The sequence below is a fragment of the Chaetura pelagica genome, unplaced genomic scaffold (assembly GCF_000747805.2).
Source record: "Chaetura pelagica isolate M959 unplaced genomic scaffold, ChaPel_1.0 scaffold273, whole genome shotgun sequence".
NCBI lineage: Eukaryota > Metazoa > Chordata > Aves > Apodiformes > Apodidae > Chaetura > Chaetura pelagica.
In genome coordinates, this window is record NW_009952828.1 from 1 (window position 1) to 12,512 (window position 12,512).

The 12,512-nt window shown below is 52.4% G+C and overlaps 2 protein-coding genes across 2 annotated transcripts in view; one reads left to right on the forward strand and one right to left on the reverse strand.

Annotated features, from left to right (window-relative positions):
- Positions 1-1,038: 1,038 nt before the first annotated feature.
- On the reverse strand, positions 1,039-3,922 carry LOC104386541 (dual specificity protein kinase CLK1-like; the record flags this gene model as incomplete). Its single annotated transcript, XM_009995159.1, is given in 11 exon segments — positions 1,039-1,231; positions 1,323-1,342; positions 1,345-1,412; positions 1,666-1,745; positions 2,138-2,220; positions 2,360-2,492; positions 2,575-2,666; positions 2,739-2,905; positions 3,031-3,147; positions 3,366-3,432; positions 3,823-3,922. Coding segments are annotated over 11 exon segments (1,120 nt in total), but the record flags the coding sequence as incomplete, so codon positions are not given.
- Positions 3,923-4,106: 184 nt separating this feature from the next.
- The window catches only part of FOXO6 (forkhead box O6), a 153,212-nt gene continuing 144,806 nt past the window's right edge, over positions 4,107-12,512 (forward strand). Inside the window, exon 1 of the mRNA XM_009995160.1 lies at positions 4,107-4,123. Within this exon, the coding sequence (XP_009993462.1) occupies positions 4,107-4,123 (17 nt within the window). The remainder of the gene's footprint in view (positions 4,124-12,512) is intronic.

Here is a 12,512-nt window from a genome sequence, read left to right on the forward strand (position 1 = left end):
AACCCCACAGTGTGGGGGGCAGGTGTGTGTCTGTGGGGGTGCAAGTTACTGCCCCAAGGGGAGCTGGTGACAGAGGAGGTGCAGTGAGTGATTTAGGATTTGGGTGGTGGTTTCTTAAACTAAAAGAGGAAGAGGGGACAGCTCTTACAGCTTCTGTTGGCAGTTTTGTTCCAGCCCCAAGGGACACCAGTAGGGATGCTGCACGTGCTGCAGTAGTGACCAGGAAAAAACCTGCTGACTTCCCACACCTGTTTTAACGTTAAAGTTCCTTGAGAAACGGTTGCAGTGAGAGAGCTGGGTTTAGTCTGCCTGGCAGATGACATCCCAGCATCCTGGGGGTTTGTCCCTTTTTAAGCCTTTAACCATAGTTTGGCTTCCAAGCAAGTCTGTGGTAGCAATGATCTTGGTGGCTCTGTCTTGGGAAAGAACTGATCCGTGCTTCCAGGCTTCCACCCTGCTGCTCCCAAGGCATTGATAGCAGGTAGCTGAGCCTCTTTTTGGAGGGACAGAGGGATCTAACATGTGGCCAAGGGTGTAAGAATCAGACTTGAGAAGTTGCTCTCTGTGCCAGCTTATGCCAGTTGTCTGGGAAGACTGGAACGATCCAGTGTTAACTTACCCATCTGTCAACAAGATGTGTGGCTAGTCCTGTCAGCAGTGGGGTCAGAGTATTTAAGTGTTCACACCTAAGCTACTGATTCCCAAGACCCAGAGCAGTGGAGCAGCTGGAGGTGTAGGGGGGTGAGCAGTGATCCAGTCATTCAGCTCATCGTGACAGGGCAATGCTTTGTGTGTTACAGGTGTTGGGATTCCAACTGTGGAGACCACTCAGCAGGAGGACAGAGTCCTGGGACACCCCTGCCCTGCTCAGAGGGCCACTCTGCTGAGATCTTCACCTACAGAGAAACACAACCAAGTTCATCAGAATCTTCTTCTGGCTTCAGTTTTATTCCAACAGCTGCACTGAACAAACAGTCACAACACAAAAGGGGGCATTTACAGAGGAACTCTATCCAACAAACACTTAACACTTCCTACACTTCTCTGGGGGGCTGACACCTGTGCCAGCTGCTGGAGGAGGCAGCGCCAGTTTTTCCCATCTCAGTGGGAAGAAGAAAGGATGTTTCAGGGCCTCTTCCAGGGTGACGTGCTCTGCCAGGTCGGGCTGGAGCATCTTTTCCATCAGGTCAAACAGGTTCTCATGCTCAGCATCACTGCTGGTCAGGAATGCCTCTGTGAAGAACAGAACAGAAGATGTTTTGGGAATGGTGTGGCTGCACGTAAAGGTCTCTCCCCACCAGCCTTTTCCCTCTTCCTCTGACCTTCAGGGCCTTACAGCTCCAGAGAGGTGTCTCCCAGCAGAGCTGTGTTCGTCCCAATCCAGCTGGCCCTGGTGGAAACACCTGCGTTTCAGAAACCAAACAGACCAGGGTGTGATACTCAAAGGTGCTGTTTGGTCCCTGCACTAGGGGTGGTTTATCAGCCTGTTGGTCCACACCTCGGGAACTGAGCTGGGAAGATTCCACAAGAGTGGCCAGCTTGTGAAATAGAGCAAAAGGGTGAATGTGAATGGATGAAACTTGTGTTTTTAATTTGCCATTACACCAAATCTGAAAGGATTTCCATTAAACTCTTACCAGTCCAGGTACAGAGAAATGGAATTACCTGCTGGTCTTGATCATGTGTCTTGGCAAAGGCCCCAGGATTCGCTCCATCATGGGCAGGTGTTCTTTGTCTCCACGGGCCTGCAGGGGAATCAAGATGGACCTTGTTGTTCATTGTCAGAGGAAGTTACCAAGAGCCACACATTGACCTTACTTCAGGTTTGACTGTGCCCTGCAACCAGTGATCCATTTCAGATGAAGCAAAAAGGAGAGGCTGCAGTCATCTCTTTCCTGGAATAAGATACAATCTACTGGAGGTTTTTTCCCTTGACCAGGCCTTATATATTTTTTTTGTTCCTGGTTCATAAGTGTCAAGTTTCAGCAGTGCTGTCAAGTTGACAGAGTTTGGGTAGTTGAGCAGTATTTGCTGCTGCTGACAGACGAAGCTCCATCTGTTACTAGTGTGGCTTGTAAATTACAAATGTGAACAGGGTCACCCTTCATGCCAGGCTGGCTGGTTCCCAGTTGCCTACCAGAAAGCCTGGGGATCCAAGGCAGTACTCCAGGAGAATACATCCTATTCTCCAGACATCACAGGGCTGTGACCATCCCAGGGCTGTGAAAAGACCCAGAAGGGTCACGTTTATACCAGGCTGCAAACAGGTCAACAGCTCAAGGAAGATGTGCCAGGCTTCTGCATCACCCTTCAATAGCCACCAGGAATCTTGGGCCAAAGCTGTGTCCAAGAGTCCTACTGGCCTAGGCCTCAGGAGCTCTGTAGGGTCTTGTGGTCACCACCATGCTGTGATGTTCATGATCATGTGTGGTGCTCCCAAAGTCCCCAACCTTGACGTCTGGACGTTTGGGTCTGTGCTCCTCACACTCCTGCAATGAAGCAATGGGATGCAGTGCCCAAAAAAAGCCAGAGGATGGCTGAGGGGAGGTGGGGAAGAGGGCAGCAACTTCCCAGGCTGGGGCTGTGCTCCACTGCGTAGTCAGATGGCACCAGTAAAAGGTTTTCTGGCTTCAGGTCTGTGTGTGTCAACTTGTTGATGTGCAAAACTGCAAGATACCAACACTTGTTAGCAAATGCCAGAGAGAAGATGACACAAACCAAGCAGCAAGGAAAGATACAGTTCACAGCCTTGCAGATCTGATAGGCCATCTGTCTGATGTGGCCCAGCCTGAAGGCCAGGAAGCCATTCTCTTTGATAAAGTCCAAGGTGCTGAGCCCCAGCAGCTCCACAACAGAGCAGACGTGGCCACGGCGCTCGAACCAGTCGAGCATCTGGACACAGCGGCTGCAGGAGCAGAGAACTCAGGAGCTGCAGCAGGCAGTTGTGTCACTCCACACGGCGTGTGCTCCTAAAACCACCTCACAGGAACCTGAAAGCCAGAGCCCAGGAAGGTGGCTTTGTGTCCTCACTCAGTGCTGCTGGGGTCCAGGGCATGTGAATAGTGCAGGGCTTGTAATTGTGCAAGGGCTGCCCCGCAGCCCCCATCAGCCTCTTTCACTATTTTCACAGCCACGTGTCTGCCTCTCCTGGAAAGACAGGTTTTTCACTGGGCTTAGAATAAGGAGGAGTTTTACCTAAGAATCTGGAGGAGTTACCATCCCCCACACTGCTGGTACCAGTGGGAACCTTATCAGAAAAGGTCTCCACGTGAAGATGAACCCGATGCCATCAGAAAGCGCTTCCCGAGCCGCGCGGTGGGAGCATCAGCCAGAGCAAGGGCCTGTGGCTGCGGAGAAAGACTTGCTCCTTGTGCTCAGTGCATTCCACAACTTGTCCAAAAGTCCCCTCACCCAAAGTAGCAACAACCTCATCTAGAAAGAAAAGAACTCTCAGTCACACAAGCTGTGGAGTCCCTCAGGTGTTGAACAGAGAAGCCAACACACAAGAATGGAACCAACAAACGGAACGACTGGATTTGTCTCGACTGGGCCTCGTTAATGGAAACTCTGCAGCTGGAGAGATGTGATGGGACAACTCTTATCAGGGCACATTTAAGGGATCTCACTCCAGTCCATTAACTTCATGTACTGTTTTTTGGGGCAAATGGAGGGAAAGAAAGAAGAAATGTACAGAAAAAGAATAACAATCCCCACCCCCAGAGACAGAAAGTCCAGACAGAATGAAAAGGCTTGCAAAGCCCACCCCCATCTTATGCTAGAAGAACTTACTCTATCTGAAAAGTTACTAATAAAATGCTGTGCATCCTGCACAGAGGACGTCTCCAGCCTGACAGATGGGGTGACCCCAGTGGTCTTCCTCCATGCTGCTGGATCTGCTCCTTGGAGGACTCGTCGGGATCATCTAGGCCATCCAGAAACCCAAGTGCACAGAGCAGGAAATTCAGTCGGCAGGGAGATGCTCAGGCATCCAGGTCCAGGTCCAGGCCCAGGCCCAGGCCAGGCCACAAAGGGTTGTAAGGAGCCACCTCAGGTTCAGTCCCTGGAAATTCACAGGGCACAGTGTGTGTTACAGGAGGAAACTTGGCATGGGGCGGATTTTCAGGTGAGATCCTCAAGGTGGCAAGGCAACACAAAATGACAACACACTTGCTTTTCTTTGACAAGATTGGGTCACTGAATTCTACTTTGGGATCTCAGTTGTCATGCTCATTGTCATCACAGAAATTGTGAAGGCAGCAAAGTGCTGCCTGCATGTCAAGTGCTCCAGCTGATGGTGATTATTCACTGACCTGCTCCCATGGAGCCAATGAACAAGGAGCCAGACCATGTTCTGTGGCAGCACAAGCCCACCTACAAACAACAGGTTTTCATGGAAGGAAATCAAACATAAATGGAAATGGGTCACACCAGCTATAAGTGATGATGGTAACAGGTCTTGTCTTTCCTTTTGGAGCTTCTCACCCCACGCTGAGCCAACAAGTTGCTGTTGTGAGGCCCAGCAGCCCATCCTGGATGGTTCTTGGATTCTGAAGAGGAGCTGCAAGCAAAGGATCACATCCACTTCATTAAAATAGTTCTCGTTCCCTTATCAGGGCAGCTTTTTGGTTTAAGCTGCAAGACATCTCTCATGAAAGATGTCCTGCTCAAAACCAGCTGCATTATCAGATGATGAGAAGAAGAAATTCTGTGTTTGAGACACTGTCCCTTGGGGGATTTAACAGACGTGTCGATGTGGTACCTGGGGCAGTTTGGTGGGGGCTTGGCAGGTGCTGGGTTAATGGTTGCACTTGATGATCTTACAGGTCTGATTCAGCCAAAATGAGTCTGTGATTCCATGATGCTATGGACTTGCTGCTGTCAGAAGTCAGGAAGGATCTCCCTGTCAGAAAGTTGAGAACAGGCAGGTCTGCAGTGCTTGTTCTCCTGGGCGCTGCCTGGCCATGTCCTTGTTCTCCTCTGGGCACCCGGGCACCTGCTGGGATGTGGAGTTTCTTCCTGAGCCTGTTGGAAAGAACGGATTGGCCTGGAATGCATCTATACCAAAGAGATTCTGCTCTTTGAATTACATCCCATAGACACCCAGTTCCCTCAGAGCCATGAACTACCAGGGAATTCCTCATGTCCAGCCACTGTGTTAATAAACCTGGGTTATCTCCTCGTTACTGCGCCCAGAGGGAGCACAAAGCCACTCGCCACACGTGTCCTTCACATCCCTTCCTAAGGGCCAAGAACTGCCAAGAACTTTGGAAAACGAGGAATATGACACTGAACAAAGCAAACAAATTCTAACCCTGCTTTGAGAATGACTGCCAGGAGATTGCTTTTGTTGGTGAGACTCAGAGTTGCTCAGTCATCATGTAAAACAAACGACCTAAATGCAGCTGTGGAGAACAGCCTGTCTTCTCCTTCCACATAAGATAACAAGACTAAGTAACACTTCAAGGAAGTGCACAGATCAGTCTTGTATCCCCACAGAATGCAAAAACAAGCCCCAGCCCTCCAGCAAAGCTCCCCCTTGCTCCCTCTGCTGCTCACTGCTGCTGCACAGGGACAGTTGAAGTCACGGCCACCACTCTCACCTCCCTCTCCCCGGGCCTTCCTGCAGCCCTTCAGCCACCACCTCTCTCCAAAGGAGCTTCCAGCAACTCGGGTGTCTCTTGGTTATCAGCTCAGGAGAACAAACCCAGCCTCATGCCTGAAACGTGGCACTCCCAGTGACACACACTGCACAAGTGTGACTGTGGCAGTGGAAGGGTTCAGGGGCACCACATCATATTCACAGCCCCATTGAGTGGTTGGGGTTGGTGTTGCGATCTGCGACCTATTATATCTCCTTTTTGGAGTGTATTTAGCTTGTCAGGATCTGCCGAGAGGTCCGCACGTGGCGCTCGCCTCTCACAGAGGAGCAGTCACTTCGGCACTGACTTTTTGAGTGAGTAACTTGCTCAGTACTATTTCCAATAACAGCAGCCAATCCCCAATTAGAATTTACAAATGCACGGTTTATTGTGGGGAAAACAAGTCTCAGCAAGGTAAATTCTATTTAAAAACACCCTGGAGTGTTGAAGGAACTCTCCTTTTGTAAACCTCAGCTACCTCAGGCAGAGAAACACGAGATGAGGGGTCTTGGGGCTTGTCTCCCATTTTTTGACAGCTGCCTGGTTGTTCCTGAAGGAACCAGAGTCTGATGGAATAAAACTTGCAGACACTGCAGCGAAGATGATGACAGTGGCTGTGATGGGTGTTTGTGGGTTTGGGTGCATTGCTAGGGATGGGTGCCCATGGATTTGGGTGCCCATGGGAGTTACCATTCCCTAGGAACGGATGCCCATGATCTCGGGTGTTCATCGTTTTGGTTTTTCATAGGTTTAGGTGGTCATGGGTTTGAGTGTTTGTGAATTTGGGTGCCCATGGGGGTCCAGCATCCCTAGGGATGGGTGCCCATAGATATGGGTGCCCAGCAATGTGCCCCATCCCCCAGGGCCCCGGGCAGGACTGTTTCCCTCATCCTGCTGTGCCCATGCCCTGGGCCATTCCATACTGAGTGGGTGTCAGGTGGGGGCCTGGGCAGTGGGACCAGGGACAGGCTCTGCTGGAGACCCTGGAGCTGCTCCAGGCTGTGCAGGGATGGGTTACAGTGTCCATGTCCTGCCATTCCCCTTGCAGGGGGAACAGTGCAACTTTCTGGGGGAGATCCAGGCCATGCTGGGGCTGACCAGCCCCCTCCAGCCCCTGCTGACCCCTGCCCCCAGGCAGTGACCAGTGCTTCCTTGTTCAGCCCCCAGAGCCCCTGCCTGGTAGCTCTGGCAGCACCCAGGGGAGGGTGGCCTGGGGGAGCAGAACCTGCTGGGCACTTGGGGGAGTGAGGGGAAAGGAGGAGTAGGGAGAGAGGGAGCACTGGAGGGACCGAGTGGGCTGCAGGGAGTGGAGCCTATGTGGGCACCGTGGAGATAAGGGGGAGGGAGCAGCTGAGCCCCCCACAGCCCATTGCCCTGGGGCTGCTCCCCAGAGAGCACTGGGGCAGGAAGGCACCTTTGCCAAAAGAGCTGCACTGGGGCTGTGTGTGGACTCCCAGGAGCCACAAGGAGCTTTTGGGAGCTGTGGTCATCCAGTGGTGTCCCTTGGGAGAACAGACAGCTCTGCCTGTGCTGTTGCCTCAGGACAGGTTTCTGTTCCTGGGCTCCTCTGTGCCTGACTCTAAGTTAGGGGCTGAGGCAGCTTCTCCTGAGGCTCACTGGGGTTGCTCAGCATGTGGGGGGTTTTGGCCACCTGTGGGCACCCCAAGTATGGGCACCCCAGGTATGGGCACCCCAGATGTGGGCACCCCAGACGTGGGCAGACTGTCATGGGGCTGTCACAGCTGCCCTGCCCTGCTGTGAGGATGGCACCCTGCAGCAGTGCACAGGGCAGCAGCTTTTGCCTCCCACTGCCCCTGGGTGACCTGGCCTCCCCACGCTGCTGGTGGCCCTGTGTGGGCAGCCAGGATCTCTCACAGAATCACAGAACTGCTGGAGTTGGAAGGGACCTCTCCAGATCATCTAGTCCAACTCTCCTACTGAAGCAGGATCACCTAGAGCTCTTTACCCAGGACTATATCCAGGTGGGTCTTGAATATCTCCAGAGATGGAGACTCCACAGCTCCCTGGGCAGCCTGTCCCAGTGCCTTGTCACCCTCATTGTAAGTTTTTTCTTATGTTTAAATGGAACTTCCTGTGTTCCAGCTTGTGCTTCTTGCCCCTGGTTCTGCTACTGGGCATTACTGAGGAGAGTCTGTCTCCATCTTTCTTGCACCCACCCTTTAGATACTTGTATACATTGATAAGGTCTCCTTTCTGTCACCTGAGCCTGTGACCATGGCTGGAAATGCTGCCAGAGAGCACAAGAGGGTCTGGGCAGTATCACAGCCTGGCAGCTGATTTCCAACTGTCTTGTCACATTGACAGTTGTGTTTTCTGAGGCCTGTCATGTTGCTGGATGGGGAGGCAGCAACGAGGAGCCCCAGCCCTGCTTTTCCTCCATGCTTGCAGCCAAAACAGGGGGTCCCCTTGATCACAGGCGGCTTGGGTGTCACCAACTCATCACCTGGACCTTTTGGGACAGAGAACACCAGATGCATCACAACAGGGAGGTGCCGCTGCAGTGTGCCCAGTCCTTTCCACCTGAGTATGTCAATGCTCAGGAAAATATCACACCTTTCCCTAACATCTGACATCTCAGACCTTCTATGAAGCTGCATATCCTGAAGATTATCCCAAACCTGCTTCACAGGAGACAAACCTTTGGCAGTGCCAGCCCGGCCAGCCTGAGTCCTGGGAGAGCTGGGCAAAGGCCCGTGTGCCAGGAAGCACCTGCTGCATGGGGTGTGCTGGCTGCTGCCAGCCCCAGGGCCCGGGGAAGGGCTTGTAAAACGATGCTGATGCACATCAGGGAAGGGCAGGTCCCTTCTTAACCCGAATATTGTGATGGACAAGACCCTGAAGCCATGCAAGAGTTAGAAATTACAAAGTTGATCTTTTTTTTAAAGAGTTCTCCCTCCCCCTGAGGGAGCATCCCCTGTTTTAGGGGCAAAAGGGTGCTGAGTTCAGCTTGTGGCTCCTCATGGCATCACCAAGTGTGACCAGTGTGATTTTCCACGGGTGATGCTGAAGAGCAAGACGTGTCTGGGTGGCAAGGGTGGTGTGAGGGGGTGCCAGGAGGGGCTCAGGGGAGATCAGATGGTTTCTGAGAGACTATGTCTGTAAGCAGCTGTGGCAATTTAAGCATGAGAAGAGATACCAGAGTGTGACTGAGAACTGAGGAGGAAAGGCCTAGAAAAAGAGATCTGCAGCTAAGTTCATACCAGGCTACTGATGATACACAGGGAAAATGTCTACAGAGGAAGAGCCAAAACACATGGGACAACTCCAGTGGGACTGAGGAGTCTAAAAGTTGGAGATACTTGTATACATTGATAAGGTCTCCTTTCTGTCACCTGAGCCTGTGACCATGGCTGGAAATGCTGCCAGAGAGCACAAGAGGGTCTGGGCAGTATCACAGCCTGGCAGCTGATTTCCAACTGTCTTGTCACATTGACAGTTGTGTTTTCTGAGGCCTGTCATGTTGCTGGATGGGGAGGCAGCAACGAGGAGCCCCAGCCCTGCTTTTCCTCCATGCTTGCAGCCAAAACAGGGGGTCCCCTTGATCACAGGCGGCTTGGGTGTCACCAACTCATCACCTGGACCCTTTGGGACAGAGAACACCAGATGCATCACAACAGGGAGGTGCCGCTGCAGTGTGCCCAGTCCTTTCCACCTGAGTATGTCAATGCTCAGGAAAATATCACACCTTTCCCTAACATCTGACATCTCAGACCTTCTATGAAGCTGCATATCCTGAAGATTATCCCAAACCTGCTTCACAGGAGACAAACCTTTGGCAGTGCCAGCCCGGCCAGCCTGAGTCCTGGGAGAGCTGGGCAAAGGCCCGTGTGCCAGGAAGCACCTGCTGCATGGGGTGTGCTGGCTGCTGCCAGCCCCAGGGCCCGGGGAAGGGCTTGTAAAACGATGCTGATGCACATCAGGGAAGGGCAGGTCCCTTCTTAACCCGAATATTGTGATGGACAAGACCCTGAAGCCATGCAAGAGTTAGAAATTACAAAGTTGATCTTTTTTTTAAAGAGTTCTCCCTCCCCCTGAGGGAGCATCCCCTGTTTTAGGGGCAAAAGGGTGCTGAGTTCAGCTTGTGGCTCCTCATGGCATCACCAAGTGTGACCAGTGTGATTTTCCACGGGTGATGCTGAAGAGCAAGACGTGTCTGGGTGGCAAGGGTGGTGTGAGGGGGTGCCAGGAGGGGCTCAGGGGAGATCAGATGGTTTCTGAGAGACTATGTCTGTAAGCAGCTGTGGCAATTTAAGCATGAGAAGAGATACCAGAGTGTGACTGAGAACTGAGGAGGAAAGGCCTAGAAAAAGAGATCTGCAGCTAAGTTCATACCAGGCTACTGATGATACACAGGGAAAATGTCTACAGAGGAAGAGCCAAAACACATGGGACAACTCCAGTGGGACTGAGGAGTCTAAAAGTTGGAAGAAACACATGATACTGATGAGAAAGAGGGAGAAAAGCAGATAGGAGACAAAAGCCTCAGAGGAACCATGGTTGTCCATCTGCTTGCATAGGTAGGAAACACCTGGTGGTGCTGAGCAGCCTGGAAGCACAGCTGCTCAGAGTTAGGTTTCTCTTGCAGTAGTGCCTTTTGTGAAGGGGGAAAAAAAGCCCAGAGAAGCTTGTTTTTTACATTTCCATGTTAACAAAATTGGAAATGAAGAAAAGGCAGTTTTGGGGTCTTGCTTTCATCCCTCCTAGCACCCAGTGTTTCAGTGGCAAGGCACAGAATGAAGAAAAGGGGGGAAATGCTTAGAAGAGAGAAGGAAAACTAGACATGAAGCACAGGGTAGGAAAAAACCTTACTTTTTTAAATTGATGGAAGAAGTGTTATCAAGGTTATAGAAATAATTGCAATTTTCCCTTCCAGCTAAAGCAATCTTCAAAGGCCTGCTCTTGACTCTGTCAGTGCTGGAGAAGGAAATCAGTGGGTGAAGCTGTGAAAAACAGCTGTGAAAAACTGAAGGGGATGCAAGGGACAGATGTAAGGGGATGTAAGGAAGCAAGTGCTGCTCCTGTGTACCCCTAATGTTGGCTGTGACCCAGCTCGTGACCAGCTTGGTGGGGCCTTTGGAGATGGTCCAAGGTTGCATCCCCACCAGACCTGGCGCAACGTAGAATAAGGCAGATCAGGAAAGGAGAAGGTGCTGCAGGAGCCTGGCTTTGATCTGAGGATGGTAAAATCTTGGTAAACCTGCCCAAAGTCTGGCAGTCTGAAAGGCTTTTAGGAAGTCCAGGTTGAGCAAACGTGGAGTGAAAGCTGCTGCAGGAGAAGCAGGGTCTTGCTTTCTGCCTTAGCCCCCACACCCTCTGGCACGGGCAGTGACTGCCCCATGGATGGGAAAACATCCCCTGGGGAAAAGGAGTTAAACAAAATCCCCTTCCAACATTCATTCATCCCTGTGCCTGATATCCCTGGTGTTTGTGGCAGTAGAGCCCTTGCACACAGACATCCCCATATGTTCTGTCCTAGTGTGCAGGTGCATGGGTGGGAGAACAGATTTCTGGGGTCTCCTAGTGGGTCTCCTCATGGTGACACCCAGGAATGTGGCCCCGTGATGGGTGATGCTGCCCAGCTGAGCCTTGTGCTTATGTGGTCCTGTGGTGCCTGGGCAGTGCCAGGACCAGCTGAGGTTTTGTGCAGACACCCAGGAGCCAAGAGAGGCTTGAGAATGCCATGGTTGTCCACCAGTCTTCCTTGGGCAAGCAGACAGCTCTGCTGGTGCTGCTGCACAGGGCTCAGGGCAGGTTTTTGCTCCTTGGCTCCTCTATGTCAAACTCTAAGGTAGGGTCTGAGGCAGCTCCTTCTGAGGCTCAGCCAGGGCAGTGGAGAGGTGATCCTTCTGGAACAGCAGAGAAGAGCTGGACAGAGATGAAGCATTGTTGGAGCTGGGGACATTTTTCAGCCCAAGCAGAGAGCAGCACAAGCTCTTGTGACCATCACTGCCCTCCCCACCTCCAGCTGCTCCAACACACCTGGCTGGGACTGGGACCAGCAGGCCAAAACCCAGGCCAGAACTGGGAGCTGTAAAACTTAACCCCAGCAGATTCATTTCTATCCTGCCTTGACAAGTTTCCCTGCCCAAGTTCCCACTGTTGGGCAGAGCTGGTGGCAGGAGCACTTGGCCAGGAGGGGGAGATGGGGACTGTGCTGCAGGGGACCACACAGCTGTACTGCTGGGTGCCTGACCCAGCCTGTTCCTGCACCTTTGGGTCCATCCAGGTTCATTAGGTGATGGAAATGTTCCCCAGCTGCTCCAAGTCACTGCTGGAGAGCATGAGGCTCCAGCTCTCTTGTGTGAATTAGAGCCAGGAGGATTTGCAGTGAGCTCAGGACAGGAGTGATGTCAGGTGTTGATTTCTCAAGTCCCTTAGAAACCTGGGGATGTCCCCTGCCCTGTGCCCAGTCCAAGCTACCCAGGGCTCAGCAGGGATGGGGCACAGGGACCCTCACTCGAGGGGGAGGCTGGTGCTTACAGCAGCATTTCAGAAGGAAATTTATCACAGAATGGTTTGGGTTGGGACCTTAAAGACCATAACCCCCCGTTGGGAAGTCAGAGAAAGTCCAGGACTGGGCTGTTCTGCTGCAGCTCTCCCCATATGTGAGCACCTGGAGCACAGTGTGGTCCTGTTTGCTGTGCTTCTGCCCTCCAAGGGGTTGGGCAGCCCAGCAGCAGCAGCAGGAGGGTGATGCTCTGGGGAGGGTTTGGTCCTGAGGCCACCCAGTCCCCTGGCACCCACCAGCTGCAGCTCCTGAGATCTGGGCACAGCAGCTCCCTGTGCTGCCTTGTTGGGCTCGAGCAAGAGATGGCAGCAGCAGCTTGCTGGAGAGAGGAAAAGAAGCATGTT